General features: G+C 36.0%; 1 protein-coding gene across 1 annotated transcript in view; it reads left to right on the forward strand.

Annotated features, from left to right (window-relative positions):
• The window catches only part of Lrrc72 (leucine rich repeat containing 72), a 65099-nt gene that overhangs the window by 37561 nt on the left and 10285 nt on the right, over positions 1-17253 (forward strand). Inside the window, exons 4-7 of the mRNA XM_027932652.1 lie at positions 1635-1716; positions 2866-2976; positions 10717-10806; positions 12017-12169. Coding sequence (XP_027788453.1) covers positions 1635-1716; positions 2866-2976; positions 10717-10806; positions 12017-12169 — 436 coding nt within the window. The remainder of the gene's footprint in view (positions 1-1634; positions 1717-2865; positions 2977-10716; positions 10807-12016; positions 12170-17253) is intronic.

Consider the following 17253-nt stretch of genomic DNA (forward strand, 5'->3'; position numbering starts at 1 on the left):
CATGTATATGGTACTTCCTGATTCATTTGGGTAATTTTCAAGAGAGTACTTATTTCAAACGAGCATTTATTTCTAACTCATACACACTGAATTTTAAATCAAATCTGAAAAGTAAGAATGTAACTTCACCATATGGTTTGGAGAGCAGGGAGTGGAAAATATAAGCTACTGGGGAAATATGGTTCCTTTCCTTAAGGGAAACACAAAACATTAGTGATTGAGTGATTAATTGTACAAATCAAATAAATGTTGAAGTGGTCAAGAAAATTGAGGTTCATGAACACAGCGATTGTCAGCAGAGGCCTTGTGAGAAAATGATGAGCTGCAAAGTAACAGAACAGGATTACGTTGGGCCTTGTCCTCTAGTTGTGACCAGTGGCTGGCTAAGTTGTTAGCATCAGACCTGATGGGCAGAGTTGCCTCCTGTGTCCATTCAGATTACACAGTCCTCAGCTAAACTGAGAGACATGCATACCAGAAAGATATTGAGACTGGGAAGAAAAGATGGCTTGCAGAGTAGGGCAAAGAGGGTTGAGAATTGGACCATTATTCAAGAGCTACAACTCAAAGTGCTTGAGCAGGTACAAATTTAGAGAAGAACAAATGTGGGTCAAAATAGGAAAAAAGTCAAGCAAGGAGGCCAAAGGTTGGTTTTAGAAAATCTCTGGAGTTGTGAAAATGTACTGTGGCAACTCACTCAACAGGGTTTCCTATGTCTTGCTGGACTGGTGCTGATCCTTAAAAATAATCAGAAATGTACCAGGAACAAAAGGACACATGCCTGCAAAGGGAAATTGTGCCTCCTACAGATGTAGAAATGCCAGCAGCGTTATCTGAGGAGAGAAGATTTGGCTCATAATAATAATAGATGGTGAATTAATGGACACATCAAGACAAATCTCATGAAACTACATGGAGCAGAAATAAGAGAAACAAGGGAGAGAGAAGGGAAAATGCATGGAAATGGAAGGAGACCCTCAGAGGTATACAAAAGTACATACAAGAGGAAGTGAGGGGAAGGGGAAAAATAATACAAGGGGGACAAACGAATGTCAGTAAAGGGGGCAGAGAGAGAAGACGGGAGGGGAGGGGAGGGGAGGGGAGGGGAGGGGGGATAGTAGAGGATAGGAAAGACAGCAGAATACAACAGACACTAGTATGGCAATATGTAAATCAATGGATGTGTAACTGATGTGATTCTGCAATCTGTATATGGGGTAAAAATGGGAGCTCATAACCCACTTGAATCAAATTGTGAAATATGATATATCAAGAACTATGTAATGTTTTGAACAGCCAACAATAAAAAAAAAAAAAAAAAAAAAAAAAAAAAAAAAAAAGAAATAAGAGAAACATTGCCAGAGCAAAAGGACAATGCCAGATTACAGAGGTTGACGAAGCCAGGCAAGGGAGTTTGATCAAATGTAGAAAGAGACGTTGATTTTAAGTTAGTTAAAATTATACTTTTCATCACATGGTCCTCAACGGCAATCCAGATAAAATTCACAACCCAGTCCAAAAGGCCACAGATAATTAATGATTGCTGCAAAGGCTGAATTCCTATTGTCTTATTATGATTTTGACTACATATCTATCATTATTATAGAAGATCTATTATTTTCTTTTATTTTCAGCTCCATGGGATAGCATTTTTAACTAGAAACCATTGTCTGACCGAACTATATCTAAACAACAATGCAATATTTGAGATAGTAGGTATGTCTTAAATTTTCTTTGATTTGAATAGGGTTTCAATTAAGTAATAATTTTCAACTATGATAACCACTAATGATGTGCAAAAATTGTTTTAATAATTCTGTTAAAAAGATGTGACAATCTATTTTTAAATGTTTTTATTACATTTCAAGAAATGTGCTGTTAGATTGCTTTTCTAACTTAATATTGTCATGTGTCTTATTTGACATTTTTAAAAAATCTCTTTTTAACATAGGAAACTTGACACTCTACTGCACAGTTGGACACAAACTAAATGTTGTGGAAACCAATTTTAACAATATTTGAGAGCACTAATAAATATTAAAATATTATAGTCTTAAAAGTTTTTACTGGCTATGATTTTTACCAGCCATATTCCTGTTTCCACTCCAAGTTAATTTTATAAGTGCAACAATCTCTAAGCTAACAATTTCAAGACAGATATAAAAGTATATGAGGTGCCATGATCATGAAATATGAAGAGGTACCGAACAAAACACTTCTCTTTAATACCATAAATGATGGAATCAAAGTGTCATAAATTTTCGATACTTACCATAATTTCATGTACCATTAAGAAAGAAAATGTTGTCAATTAAACTATGATGGGACTATGATACACACTTATCTCACTTGCATTTATGTCTAAAAATGTGGGAAAATGTATAATTTAGGAAAAATGAAAATGATATGGATATGTGGTTTTTCTATTGTATAAAGTACTTTTCAATTTGGAAGAAGAAATTGAATTGGATGAGTAGTTATTCCCTTGATTGGCATTATAAATCTAAGTAACATTCATGCACATACATCCACACACACCCTACAGAAACAAAGGGAAGAAAGCAAATTACCTGTCCAAATTCAAACAAGCAAAATCACTGTTACAGAAAACCCAGTAAAGCAGTAGTAGTGGAAAGATATTTCCACATCACAATTCAAATAACTATTTAAATTCATTTGCTTTGTTTGTAGGTTTAACAATGATTTACAATATCATTAATAGGCATTCCTTCTTTTACCAGCTGTAATATCTTTTGTTTAGTTAGCATGTCTAATTAGCCGTCTTGAATGTTTGTTTTCATTTATCAATTTAAAAATAAATAATAAACTAAAAAATGCTGCAAATCTTGTTCATTTTTTTTTTAGGCCTGCATTATCTGCCTTCATTGCATATCCTCCTGCTGCATCACAATGAGTTAACAAAAATTGATGACACAGTGAAGGAATTAAAGGGAATGCTGAACCTGAAGACCCTAAGTAACAATTTGTACTTTTATATGGTCACAAATGAAAATGGCAATAGCCCAAGACATTTTTCCACTTTTGAAGTTTAAAATTCCTTAGAGGAGGATTGCTTCTGACTAAAATACTTAGATGACTATATTTTCTTCTTTATCAAGGCATGCTTTTGAAAGAGAAACAGGTAGAAAAGAATTATCTATGTAAACAATAAAAATGTCAAACAAAAATGGCAAAAAAGATGATTTACATGTTTAAATCTGTGTTTTTGGTTTTATCTCAAAAGTAAGTTTTAACATATATGATTCTCTTGACATGAGATATTCTACACAGACACATCTCTAAATACAGCAATACTGAGAGGTAACTGTTTTTAAGTAATTAGTGTTCACTTCGAGCTGGGGAACTAAGAGAATTGGACGATGATAGCTAAGGAGTAAGGGGTGTGTTGTGGGGGGTCTCTCTGGGGTTAATAAAATATTCTAAATTGCCTAAAGTGATAAATTGCACCACTCACGGAATCTACTGAAAATGACTGAATAGTATATTTTAAATAGATTAATTGTGTTGTAGGTGAAGTATATGAATAAAGAGCAAAGAAAAAGAGTAAGCTTTTAAGTTTTCAACTGAGTGATGAGCAAACATCATTTACATTTACTGAATCACATCCAATAAGGAATTGGCCTCAATAATGAAGAAGTCTGTCTGGAAATAGATTAAAAATATGAATCATAAGCTGTTCCTACTCTCAATACACTTACGTTCTTGAGGGTTAATAGAAATGTATACAACTGAAATATAGGACAAGCGAGACTAAGGGCCCACAGTAAAGACCTTCAGGTCAACGAGTAGGTTTTCAGACTTTAGAATTTGAAGATCTCTTCACATGTTATGCTTCATTTGTTATGAAATAGATGTTTTCTTCTATTGTTTCCTATTCATTTTTTGAGAATTGCCTGTGTCAGTGTTTTGAATATGTGAAAACTAATGTTGATGGTGAAGGTTCTGCTCAGGTCAACACATAGTTAGGAAAGTCTCCGTGTATTTTCATTCTATCAGTAACATCAGCTGTACTGAGGAGAAATGATTCATGTGCTTACAGGTAGATTCTTCAAATCCAAATATTAAAATCACAAAATCACACCAAGCTCATGGCGATTCCAGGATTGTTTTGGAAACATAAGGCCACCTACTGTTGAGAGTTTTTCACAGCCTTCTGAGATTCTGTGAGAGACTTGGATTTGTGAATGGCCTGCATATTTATTTTGCCCTTCTATGCTGAACAAATGCTTCTATGATTAAAAGACTAGTTATACTAGATCAGGAACTCTTACCTATCATCGTTTTTCTATAAAAATGGGCTAACAGTTACCTCTCAGGATTGCTTCAAACATTGAGATAACTTTGTAAAACACTTCCTGCCATTAATGTTATTTTGAAGCAACAACAAAAGTAAAAATGGTTTTATTGTATATTATGTAAACAATATAATAAATGAAGAAGTCTCATGTAGTCTAGAAATTCTGCTAAGTTGGAATTAAACTCAGTATAATAAAACTAATATTTTAAATAAGAATCATTAGAGTAGCATATTTGAGTCTTACCTGTTGATAAAATGCTTTTCTTAAAAAAATTTTTTAGATGTTGATGGACCTTTATTTTATTCATTTATTTATATGTGGTGCTGAAAATTGAACCCAGTGCCTCACACATGCTAGGCAAGCACTCTATCCCTGAGCCACAACCCCTGATAAAATGATTTTTTATATTCTTATTTAAACCTTTACAGCAATCTTATGATATAATTAAAATTATTCTCTCTTCAATGATCGAAGTGCAAGGTTCCGAGATTTAGCCAGAGTACCAAGGAATGTTGAAGTTTAATTCATGTCTGGTTTCACTTATCATTTATACATTCATTCATTCAATAAATATTCATAATTGAATATTATGAATTATTCATAATTCAGTTTCAATAAGTATTTATCACACATTCACTATATGACACTATACTAGATTATACAGCACAAAGTTATACAAAAGACCCAGTCTGGACCTTGATGGGACTTACAGTTTTATAACTCATAGCCTAAAGATGTCTTAGACAGTTGAAGAGATTTGATGCTACACTATTTGAACATATAATTTGCTACATGTAAAAACTCAATAATTTAAGCAGACTTATAGTATAAATCAACATTCATAGAGTAGTAAGCAAGGTTGGCCCAAGAGCAGTAAACAGAGTTAGGCCGTAAATCAAGGTGCCAGGTCCAGAACTAAGTGAACCCTGAAATCTAGCCCATGTCCTACTTGTCAAGAGTGTGTGTGAGCACAGAATTGTCAGGATGGGGACACAGGTGGGGGTGAAATGCCCTAATCATTTTTTGAAGACCAGCCAGGTAATACTATCCATATCATTACTTGTCATGACAGTTAAAGGGACTTCTACTTAAAAGTGTAGTGATATGATTCAAGTTATAACTACAGTTGTTTCAACTGAGAAACTTGTCATGGGGTCATTTTTTTTTTTTTTAAGTGGATAAAATGCTATGTCTAATTGCAAAAAAAAAAGCATTTTCTGAAAATTTTTGGTAGTGAATACTAACATTTTGATCCCATATCCCATTTTGGTTAAAGTTGTAATACAGGGAAAAAATGTCTGCATTCACGGAACTACTAACATTATTTGTTCAGTTGTGTCCTCAGATTAAGTTTCTATGAGCCTCATTTGCAATCAGAGATTAGATTCAGCTCATTAAATAAAATGAGAAAACCATGTATTTTCCAATGTTGTTGTAATTTTTGTCTTTTCAAGTTGTAAAACCATATAAAAATCTAAAGTGTTATTATTATTCCACTTCAATTACAAGTTCTTCAGAGGGTGAGAAAATAGCCTGGAGGGTAAACCTCTAATCCACTTCAGCATTGCACCCTCCCCTGGCATGTGAGGAGAACTGCCAAGTGATTGCCCAGGAGACGCATGGCTGGGAGCTTCAGGGAGGCCTGAAACCAGCACAGAGTGTGAGGTCCTGGTAACTGGAATTCCTGTCTTCCGGGCAAATCAGGGGCCCCACCTCTTCTCTCCAGGAGGTCTACCTTTCCACACCCTCCTCTCCCAGTTCCATTTTCCTCTTCCCTTCCCTCCTCCAAACTGTAAATCAGAATTTGCTTGTGCCAAAGACCCACTTTATAGATGATGATGATTATTTGCCTTCAGTCTTCCTGCCCTTTTTCTGAGCATTAGAAAAAACACTACCAGCAACACAACATTTAAACCATTTCTTCTCTATCTATACCTTTGTTCTACTCATTTCTCTAAAGTTTTCTCTGTGTTTATTAAGTTTATTGTTGGAAAGTACCCTTAGACTCCTACCTTTCATAATTGTTAGGACATACTTCCTGGGTCACTCCAGGAGTGACCACTGGGAAGAAGGGGTTGCTCTTTTAAGAGAAGGTCTCCATGTTTCCAGAGATACTGCTCTTATATATTCTCTAACCTTGCTGACAGCAGTTGTTACCGCTGTTGACCGGTGACGAGTTCTTGCTTCCCCAATGTTGAAGAATAACACCAAAGAAGCACGCCGAGGCAAGGTCAGAGTAGAAATTAGAAGTTTATTAAAGGACAGCAGAAAAGACTTCTCCCGGAGGAAGAAGGGGACCCAAGAGGTGGAATCCGTGGAAGGGATGTTGTCTCCCCTTTTTATAGTTCTTTCAGTGATGGAATGTAGGTGGGAAGGACCGAGGGGTGGGACACAGGTGGGCCAAAGAAGTAATCTGGTCAGGAAGGACTTCTGAGTCAGCACCTTTTTGCTGGGGGCTGTTCATTAACATTTCTTTGAGGTGGACTTTGGCCTAGGGCCTTTTCGGGACTTCATTAACATTCCATGAGTTGTCCTGCGTTTCCCGGAAGGAATCATTGCCAGCATGGCCTCCATTTTAGATTTCACTCGGCATTAGACCCGATTTATCTAACTACACTGACTACCTAACTTTAAATCTGGCTTCACAGTGACCCCCATCCTCTGCTGATGACAAAAAGCTAGGGTGAAGACAGATACTGGGAGGTAGGGTATGACTATGATCTCCAAGGACTTTTATTTGAGCCCCTCTACCTGTAATGTTCATCAAGGTGGACCTCACAAAACAACCCACCAAGTGAAAAGAACTAACTGGGTCTTTCACAGCTGTTTATCTTGAAGAGAATGTTCTGATCCCTCCCCTTTCTTCATCTCCTGTTTATCACAGTTTGCCTTTTAAAATCAAAGATGATTTCCATATTCAGTGAAAGCATGTATAGTGTGGTGGCCCACAGATTTAAGTTAAAATTAGATAGCAATCAAGTTGCTAACCCATGGATGTAACCTTGCCCCCAGAACCTCAAAATCTAGGTGTCTGATGGGTGACAGCTGAATTCCCTTCCACAGACTGTAGATAATGCATAAGCTTTTAAACCTCTCTGTATCATTTCCTCCCCATCTATTAAAAAGTATTTTACTAATTACATCAATTTTCTCCAAAGGCACCTTAAGAACATTTGGATTCATTTAAATGATAGGTTTGTTAAATTCTGTTTTCAAAGTTTAAAAAATTCACTGAAACCAATTATTTAGATCACCGAATCTTATTTTCTGTTTCATTAAGAAGTAGCTTTATGCATGAGTCATGTAACTCCAGCTTGTGCAGTAAGGTGGTAGAGACATTTTGATATATTATTGGGAAAATGTAAATTGCTTAGACTCTGAATCCCAAATTAAGATAAGCAAGACAGCTCTGGCGCCACCGAGGTGTACTCTATAAGTAGCCTAGAGGGAAGGTGGATTAAATGGTATTAACCTATTGAAAGTGAAAGTGTAAGCAGTTTTGCTTCATAGTTTCTAAAGGAATGTGCCCATACATCACAGAAGGCTTTCAGAACATTCAGACACAGGAAACTAACTTCATATCTTGGAAACTTAATTTATGGTAATTTTAGTAGCATCCATCCAAAACTCATAAATCCAAAATGTTAAATGTTTAATAGTGTAAAAAGGAGAAAAAGAGTTGAAAATGCTTCCTTCTAAAAATTGAAGAGCCAGGAAAAAGTAAAGGATAATAAAGATGAAATGCCTCTCAAATTATTTAGCTCAATTTATTTTTTTTTTAAGTTATGTGAGCAGAGGCTGCGCAAGGAGCTCAATTTTCTGTCTTTCTGTCATTTAGATTTTACTTTAAGATGAGATGAATAGTGAACCACAACATGCAAAAGAGATTTTAGTATCCAGATACCTCATTAATAAGTAATCTAAACAGCTCTGGAGGCTGCGACAGGAGGATGGCAAGTTCAAAGCCAGCCTCAGCAAGGGTGAGGCACTAAGCAACTCAGACTTTTAGAGTCTCAACTCTAAAAGTCTCAACTCAGACTTTTAGAGTCTCAACTTTAGAGACCCTGTCTCTAAATAAAATACAAAAATGGGCTGGGGATGTGGCTCAGTGGTTGAATGCCCTGAGTTCAATCCTTGGCCCCCCCATCTCCCCCCCAAAAAAGTAATGTAAACACAAGTTTGGTGTTTCGTTTAACTGAAGCTAGAGCTTTAAACTTGCATAAAGAAGTTACTTAACTAGAGATGAGGAGAAAAATCAAGGAAAGCAGTGAATGGTTATGTTCTTCGAGGAAAAAAGCACTGTGAAAGGTGTATCAAGAGTAAAGGACCTCGGGATGCTGAGGCAGGAGGATTGCAAGTTCAAAGCCAGCCTCAGCAAAAGTGAGGTGCTAAGCAACTCAATGAGACCCTGTCTCTAAACCAAAAATACAAAATAGGGCTGGGGATGTGGCTCAGTGGTGGAGTGCTCCTGAGTTCAATCCCTGGAAACCACCACCCCCATCCCCAAAAAAGAGTAAAGGTCATTGGAAGATATTGGTACATTTTCCATTAGCATCTTGTGCAGAGGCAGACCTGGCTCCCAGCTGCTACAATGTAACACAGGGTAATGAGGTGTCAGATGTGATTCCCCAAGACAGCAACCACAAGGCAGACTTCTGCACTAAAACATTTGTGACTTTTTCTTCCTCCTAAATTCTCATTAAAAACAAATGTGCTTTGCTTTTATATCCTTGAAGGGTGTCCTTTTCTTTACTTTCTCTGGCTCCAACTACAATGCATGATCCCTGTGGATTGCTTTAAAAATCTGTCCTTATTACCGGTTTAATATACATCCCTTCTATTCCCTATCCTGTAATTACAATTATGTGTTCCCACTTTAAATTTCTTTTAAGAATAAAATTCACGTCATTTTTTTGTCATTTAAGACATCTTGAAAAATTTATTTCATTTTTCCTCTCATTTCTTTCAATACATACAGATTTTCTTTCTTTGTAATTTCTTTGTTGCTCCTGTCTGTGTTTTCTTTTCTGCCTTTCCTCACAAATAACTTTGTTGGTTATGCACCAGGTGTCTTCTATTGCCTGCTTTATGTCCCTATAAAGCTCATGTTTTCCACCGGGAATAGCTATATATAAGGATTTTATTAGCCAGAGAAATTTGTGTTTATACAACAAATATCAGAATGTTTTATTACCTACAGAAAATATGTCCAGATTTTTCTTTTTCTTTTTTCTTTTCTTTTTTTCAGTTTCTAACTACTTTGCTATCTTTTAATCAGGCCCCAACCAATCTTCTTTATGTTAATCAGTTTACTCTAGGTTTTGAATACTTATATTATCATGCCTTTATTAAGATTTGTTATATTTTATGAATCATCTACAGCAGTATTCTTAAATTTAACATGGACATTGAGAGCCACGGTTAGTGATGCATCTGTGCAACAGCTGGAGCTCTTTCTGCTACTGCCATCTAGTGGTCCCCTCACTGTATGTATTTTCCGGAAATATTTTCTACGTTGCATGGAAGCAGAATTTAAAAAGCTAAAGATGCCCAACTTGAAATTATAAATGCTTTATTGCACAGTGTATTGAAATAATCTTGTTTAATATTATCCAGTGATAAATAGGCAAGATTCTTTACTTGGAAACAAAATCCTTCTAGGTGAAGATTTTAAAAAATGCATCTACATGTTGATTCCTAAAAGAATGTGATGGCAGAAGAGCCAGGAGCTCTTCTGCACCCATGTGCTTCCCTCCTTCAGCCCCTGCACTGCAGAATCAGGTTCATTACGCATCAGAACACCTGCACAAGAGGCTCTCAGAGCCCCTGTGGCTGGCCGAAGGTATACAAGATGCAACATCCACATCTGCTGGCCTCTGCTCCAACTGAGATCCAAAGCTGCCACTAGCATTTACATATTCTGAGCAATGCATAGTGATGTAAAGTGGAGGGAGAAAAATCTATTATAACAGTATACTATATCTCTGCCCATTTTCACACTGGCCTATGAGACTTAGCAGAAGAGTCCCAAGTGATACTTTAGTCAAAAGCAGTCTTAAGACTCCCATGGAGCTGATACCTAGTTTGTCCGTTAGGAATTTCCTTATGGACATTTAAATTTTTCCTAATCTGTTGCAGATTTGAGTCAATAAAATGTCCCCAGCACCTAGCACATTTCCTAGTAAATAGTAGTACCCAGTAATTATTTATTGAGTGAATGAATATAACAGATAGGAAAATTAAGTGCTGCTCTAAATGAAAGAGGGCTTAATGAGGCCACTGGCTTGATATGTATCCTTATGTTGTACATGAATGCTGCAATTTTTCATGTTTTATAAAATGACATCCAAAGATCATTTTCAAATCTGACGTCTTATTTCGGACTCTTCCATTGTAGGTCTATACCAAAACCCTTTGTGCCAATATAACCTATATCGTTTATATATAATCTACCACCTTCCAGGAGTGGAGCTGCTTGATCGAAATCGTAAGGATAACTCTCTTTTGTAAAGAAATATTTGAAACTCAGCCTTACTACTCAATGGTTGAAAAATACAGAATACCTTTGAATGTGTTTTTGTAACAGAATACCATTGGATAATTTTCTTTATAAATGAAAGTTTTTTTAATTATTTATTTTTGAAATGCTTGCTCTCTGAAATTCGCCCTAGTTTAGGAATTCATGTCTTTTCCACTATATAGGAAGAGCCATCTAACTGAGCATGAGAAAGGTTCTCCTGGTTCTGCGTTTCACACTGATACGGTGGATGCCAAATCATTTATGTTGGGCTCCTTAGTTTTCCATCTCAGCAGTGAGGGAATGGCCAGGCATGGTGGTGTACACCTGTAATCCCAGCTGCTCAGGAGGCTGAGGCAAGAGGATGGCAAGTTCAAAGCCAGACTCAGCAAAAGCAAGGCACTAAGCAACTCAGTGAGACCCTGTCTCTAAATAAAAAATACAAAATAGGGCTGGGGATGTGGCTTCAGTGGTTAAGTGACCCTGAGTTCAATCCCAGTCACCCAACTCCCCCCCCCCAAAAATGAGGGAGTTGAACTAGAACTCTGAAGACCTGAGTTCTAAAATTCATTTTCTTTTGAAATTCTGTAAGTTCATGTATATTAAAATTGATATAATCAATATTAACTTCTTTATAAATATATCTTCATGCAGTATAGACAAACTAGAATGTTTGGTTTATATAAGCCACATACACACAATCCACATCACTGTACAACATATTAAATATTTTGAAAACTATCTTACCCCCCTTGTGCTATATTACCTACTTCCTTACCTGTCTACACATACAGATTTGAACATTTTAAATAATTTATTAGTAACTTCTATTTGTGAGGATTTATCAGAACCTCCTGGTTCTATCTCTGCTTTTGGATAGCCTTGAGGGAAGGAAGGGCGGCAACATGTGCTGTCAGTCATCCCATGGTGATGTGTCAGAAAGTCTGTATCGTGCAGTGGACTGCAGGATTGTGCTCCACCTTGTGACATGAGGGGCATGTATCAAGTGCTTGTAAGGTTATGGAAGTACCCATGACAGCTACTTTACAAATCTATTTTGACAAGATGTTCCCACATAACATAGTTAAGCTAAATGTTTTTGAAACTGTTCCATTCTCTTTTGAATCACTCCATATCTATTTATAATGCTGTGCAATAACATTATTTTTGCATTTATCAGAGGTTACAGAAAAAGAAAGAAGATCAATGATTACAATTTTTAACCATAAAAAGGCTCATATCATTCAATCAATTGCATTTGGAGGAAAAGTAGATACCTCATGGAACCCAAAATTACCATTAAAGCAGAAACCTGTCCAGAGACTACCTTCAGGTAATTGGGCGGGGGGGGGGGGGGGGGGGAGTGTAAAAATGAAATTTAAATTCCTTAATTGTTGGAGAACTTGATTATAATAATAATGGTAAGTAAAAATAAATTAAGTACCTACATAGTGAAATAATTTCTAGTTACTTGCTAACATTATATTTTTAATTTTATAGTTTTAGTAGCCTAATTAGAGTGAATATGATTTTCACCATCATTCGTACATATTAAATTAAATGAGGTAATGTGATAAAAATGAGATAATACATTAAAGTCTCTTCTCCAGTATCTACCACAGTGGAAAATTATTATTACCACTAACACAAGACAAATTCATCAATTTTTGATGATATTAAAAAAATATTAAGAGGAAATAAAGATCATTTGCAATTTTGCCTCCCAGAAATAAGCACTGTTAATATTTTGGCTATCTTACATATGAAGTTTTTATATATGCAACTATAACAAATATATCAGTGACATTTCATTAGCTGGAATTTCTTAGATGTAACTGAAATCCAAATAAATAAGGGTTTATTTTTCTCACATAGCAGAGTACAAAGATAGGTATGCAGAGTTAGTGTAAAGTTCTATAATATCATCAATGTTGAGGAATACATCTATCTTTTTTTTTCTTAGTGTGCTTTATAAGGTGGTTGCTATACCATCATGTGTCACATCTTCATTCCAAGAAGGAAGAAACAGGAAATGAAAAATGGTGCAAAAATATAACCTTTTTCTTCATCATTTGGCATTTGCCAAATGCACATTTTTATTTTAAAAGAACCAGATGGATTTTACAGAAACAAAAAGAAAAATATGAAACTAGAAAACTATTTTGAAGAAATTATGAAGAAAGTGACAGAGATGGAGATATAAATTAAATGTTGAGAAAAGGAGTTATTTAAAAGAGAAAATCCAATGAAAGTTTAGTAATAATTCCTAAAGAAAAAAATTATAGAGAGAAATTCAGTAGATGGTAATATTTGAAGTGATAATGACTAAGAATTCTCCAAAGTTGATAAATTATAGGAATCCTTAGATTTGGATGACAAAATAAATCCACACATAAAAGACACATAACCAAAATTAAAAAAAAAAAAAAAAAAAAAAAAAAAACTGTTTACACCAAAGGTAAAGAAGTCAGAGAAAAAATGCAGATTATCTACAAAAGAATGACATATTTACAATGAACTCCCCAACTGCAATTATGGCAGTCAGGAGACAGTGAACTAATTCCTTAAAATGCTGGGAGAAAGTAATGGCCAACAGAATCCACAAATCAACTAAATTCAACACTGAGCAAGTGAGGGAGAAAGAGAGGGAGTTAGGGGAAGGAAGGAAGGAAGAGAAATGAGGGTCAAATGAAACTTTTTTTTTTCTTAATCTTTTGCTGTAAAATTTTCTAAGTTGAAGGAATATTAAAATGAATGTCTATCTATGCCCAAGGTTATTCAACAATTATTAATATTCTGCCATATTCACCAGCCTCTAAATATGAGGCTTTGTTTGCCTCTTTATTCAAAGAACAGATCTCAGACCTGGGATGTAGCTCAGTGTAAGAGTACTTCATCCCCAGTGTGGCAAAAAAGAGGGAAGAAAGGACAGGCCTCCTCAGAAGCTCCTATTTACACTTATTGTTTATCCCCAGCTACACAGTCAACTGGAAAACATCAATATGCAGTGGAACCACTTAAGTGTTTCAGTAGTAGAATCTCAACCCTTCACTTTTAAATAATTTTGCCTGCAAGTTGGAAAATAAGAGCATCCCCCTGTGTAACTACAATGCTACAATCAGACATAAGAAAAATAACCAATTATTTAATATAGAATCAGTTTCCCCATTTTCCAAATTGTCCCAAGAAGCCTTTTGCAGCTGCTTTTTTCAAACCAGAATCCAGTCAAGATTCATAATTACCTTTGGTTGTATGGGTCTTTACTCTAAATTTAGAATAGATTCGTCAATTTTTTTCCCATGACCTAGAAATTATATTACAGAATGTGTCACTTTTGATGACTGCTTCCTTCGGATGTTCTTAAACTTGTTCCTTTAACCCTTATATTTCCCACAGACTGGAAGTGATGTCTGCAGGAGTCTTAATGGGTGCAACAGATTAACATGTACAGCAGGGGTAGCCCTCGGGGTGTGGTCCCCAAATTACCATTATCAGATCACTTAGGAACTTGTGATTCAAATTCTTGCCTAATTTACCAATTTGGAAACTCAAGCACTCCCCACCCCACACTGTGTTTTAAGTAGCTTTCCCAGTGATTCCGATGCCCATTCAAGTTAGACAACTTGGCATGGCTGGCGGCCAACACCCTGCCAGGGTAGTTTCCTGCTCAGAAGATGTGAACCACCTGAGAAAAAGAAAGTCTGAAATAATTAGTAAAGAATAAGAGTCAGAGCCAGAAATTAGATTTAAAGGAAGTGGAACAGCTAATAGGTCCACCAGTTGACATGGGAGCTGGAACTGAACAACCAAAAAAATGGCTTTATTTCTTTTTTAAAGGAGAATATATCAAAGGCAGGGATAAGGTTTCAGCAGGAGTCGTCTTGCTTCTTGGTGTGGCAGGGGTATTGCAACAAACAGGTTGATTGGCATCTTGGCAAGCCATACCCAACTCCAAGAGGCTGTGTGGTTCCAGTGGGTCACCCCATCTCCAGTTCTGTGCTGAACTTAAAGCTAGGTAGGAAGTCGCATGTATTGGGTAGTCTCAAACCAGCAGGATTGCCGCTTGGAGTTCCCAGATACCAGACTTTCCTGTTTAGTGGCTTCCATGTCGTTTTTTAGTTCACGCACAGTTCATGGGTGGCTTCTGGCACACAACCACCATTGCAAAGGTAAGAAGCCAAACCGTGAAATCAGAATTCCCGAGTTCACATACCTGCTCTGCTGATCATGGCAAGATTTGTTTGGGACATAAATTTGTTTCAACTTTCTGAATTTCAAAACAAAGATTTTTTATCTTCCTTTGACTGTTAGGATGCTTAATATGTAAAACATTTTAACATTGGATCTGACACCAAATGTATCAGAAGTTGACTGTTATTAGTCACTTCCTTGGTTTTCTTTTGCTTCGTGTGAGAAGTGATGGCCCAAACTGAATATTATTGGATGCAATGGGAGCAAGTTATGCTGAGGTGGGAAAGGAATCTATGAGAGACAAAATCCCCTCTTAAAACAAACTGATACACACTAGAACAGCAAACACAGGCTGCTCCAGTCTAGTTTCAGTGCTATAATTATCATAGGTGTGAGAGAAGAACTGATCTGTACCTTTGGTGCTGTATATTGTATTTATACAACCAGATTGCTAAAAAACGATGATCCTTTTTATTGTTTTTCATTACCTCCAAATCAAAACCAGAGGAAAAAAGGATAGAGTATTTTATTGCATTTGAAACTTTTTCTTCTAAATTCATATTCTTAATTCATAGATATTTTGACAATAGGCATCTAAAAATTGGTAGTGTGACTCTATCAATCTACTTATTTTCCAGAAAAATGATACTGCATCAGATCAACTAAAAAGCATTTTTAGCTCATGTGACTTATTTTAGCTTACTTACTCAGCTAAACATTTATAATGAAACTAACAAAGCACACTTACATAAGTTTTCAAAACTCATGGCTTACAGTTTTGTAGCTTCGAAATTTGTTTTGATATAAATTTTATCTTATTGTGGCATGCACATTTAGGGATCTATATTCTTTTCTTGCAAAGAAACCATGCTTGAAATTGTTTATGAGGCAATTGTTAATACCACATTTCCATTTTATTATCCTTAATCTTAAATTGAGAAAGAAACCAATTACATTCAAAACAGCCTGGGAAGCAAGGTCAATTTTAAGTTTTCTTCAAATCTCAGCCATCAATCCTTATCTGATGGGTATAGGTTTAAAGGCTTGTGCCTATTTTCCGTTAATGTTTTTGTGTCTTATTACATGATAAGCAATATTCTCAGAACCAAAATACTTTGTCCTTTTACATGGTTTTGTGGAAAATGAGACATTTGCTGATTTCCCTGCAACTACACAATTATGGAAAAACATTAAGGGATTATTTATAGTAAAATATCAATACACCTTTAAAATATCTACTAATGACTCAAAAGTGAGACTGCTGGATTTCTACTATATTTGCTCTTCTCTCCAAACAAGATAAAGTTCCAGGTATAGAGACCAGGCTGAGGTATACTATGACAGAGCCTGGGCCTGAGAGCTAAGCTATCCTACTATTCATCAAGAGACAGAGGAGTAAACCCAAAAGGAAAATCAGCCAGACTATTCCATAAATGGCAATTCACCACTGAGTTGGTCAATACAGACACAAGACAGGATAGCATTCAGAGAAAACATAATTTAAGTGAGGAGCTGGGGAATCAAAAGCTCAGGAAGTCTAGTCTTGAAGAAAACTCTGACTCTGGGTAATGATGACACCAGGTTAACCCAGAAAAGTGAATGCCAGGTGTTATTTATGCCTGAAGTCTAAGATAGATTCTTGAGGTCAACGTGAGGCCTGGAGACTGGTTAGCACAGGAACTGTGCAATTGCAAGAGTTATTCAGTTAGAACTTGTGAAGACAAGTATCAGCAGTAGCAGAGCTACCACATTCCACAACTCTGGTGGGCACCATTTACATAGGAAAGGATGACTGGGGTCCCCTGGAGTTCTGCCCTGTACAGGCCTGGGCCAAGAGATAAACTAGATGACTTTCTAAGGGAGATTTTATGCACAAAAATAGATCCTAAAAAGATTAAATATCTAAAATGTAAGTAAAATTGAAGAGTACTAGAAGCAAATAACTCTTATAATTCTGAGGAGAGGGATAAACACAGTCTCACACCAAACCCAGAAGTCATAAAATAGAAATGACTATAAAAATGAAAAGAGAAAGAGCATATAATTCATATTATTGAGGAAGATAGAAACTGATTGAACTTTCTTGGAAGACGACATAGCATTCTCTATCAACATATAAAATGTGCAAACCATTTAACACAGCAATTGATTTGAAAATCTCCCCTACTAAATTTCCAATGCACATGAACAAAAATATATAAGTATGTCTAAGGTTGATTATTGCAA

Source organism: Marmota flaviventris, chromosome 1 (genome assembly GCF_047511675.1).
Source record: "Marmota flaviventris isolate mMarFla1 chromosome 1, mMarFla1.hap1, whole genome shotgun sequence".
Taxonomy (NCBI): Eukaryota; Metazoa; Chordata; class Mammalia; order Rodentia; family Sciuridae; genus Marmota; species Marmota flaviventris.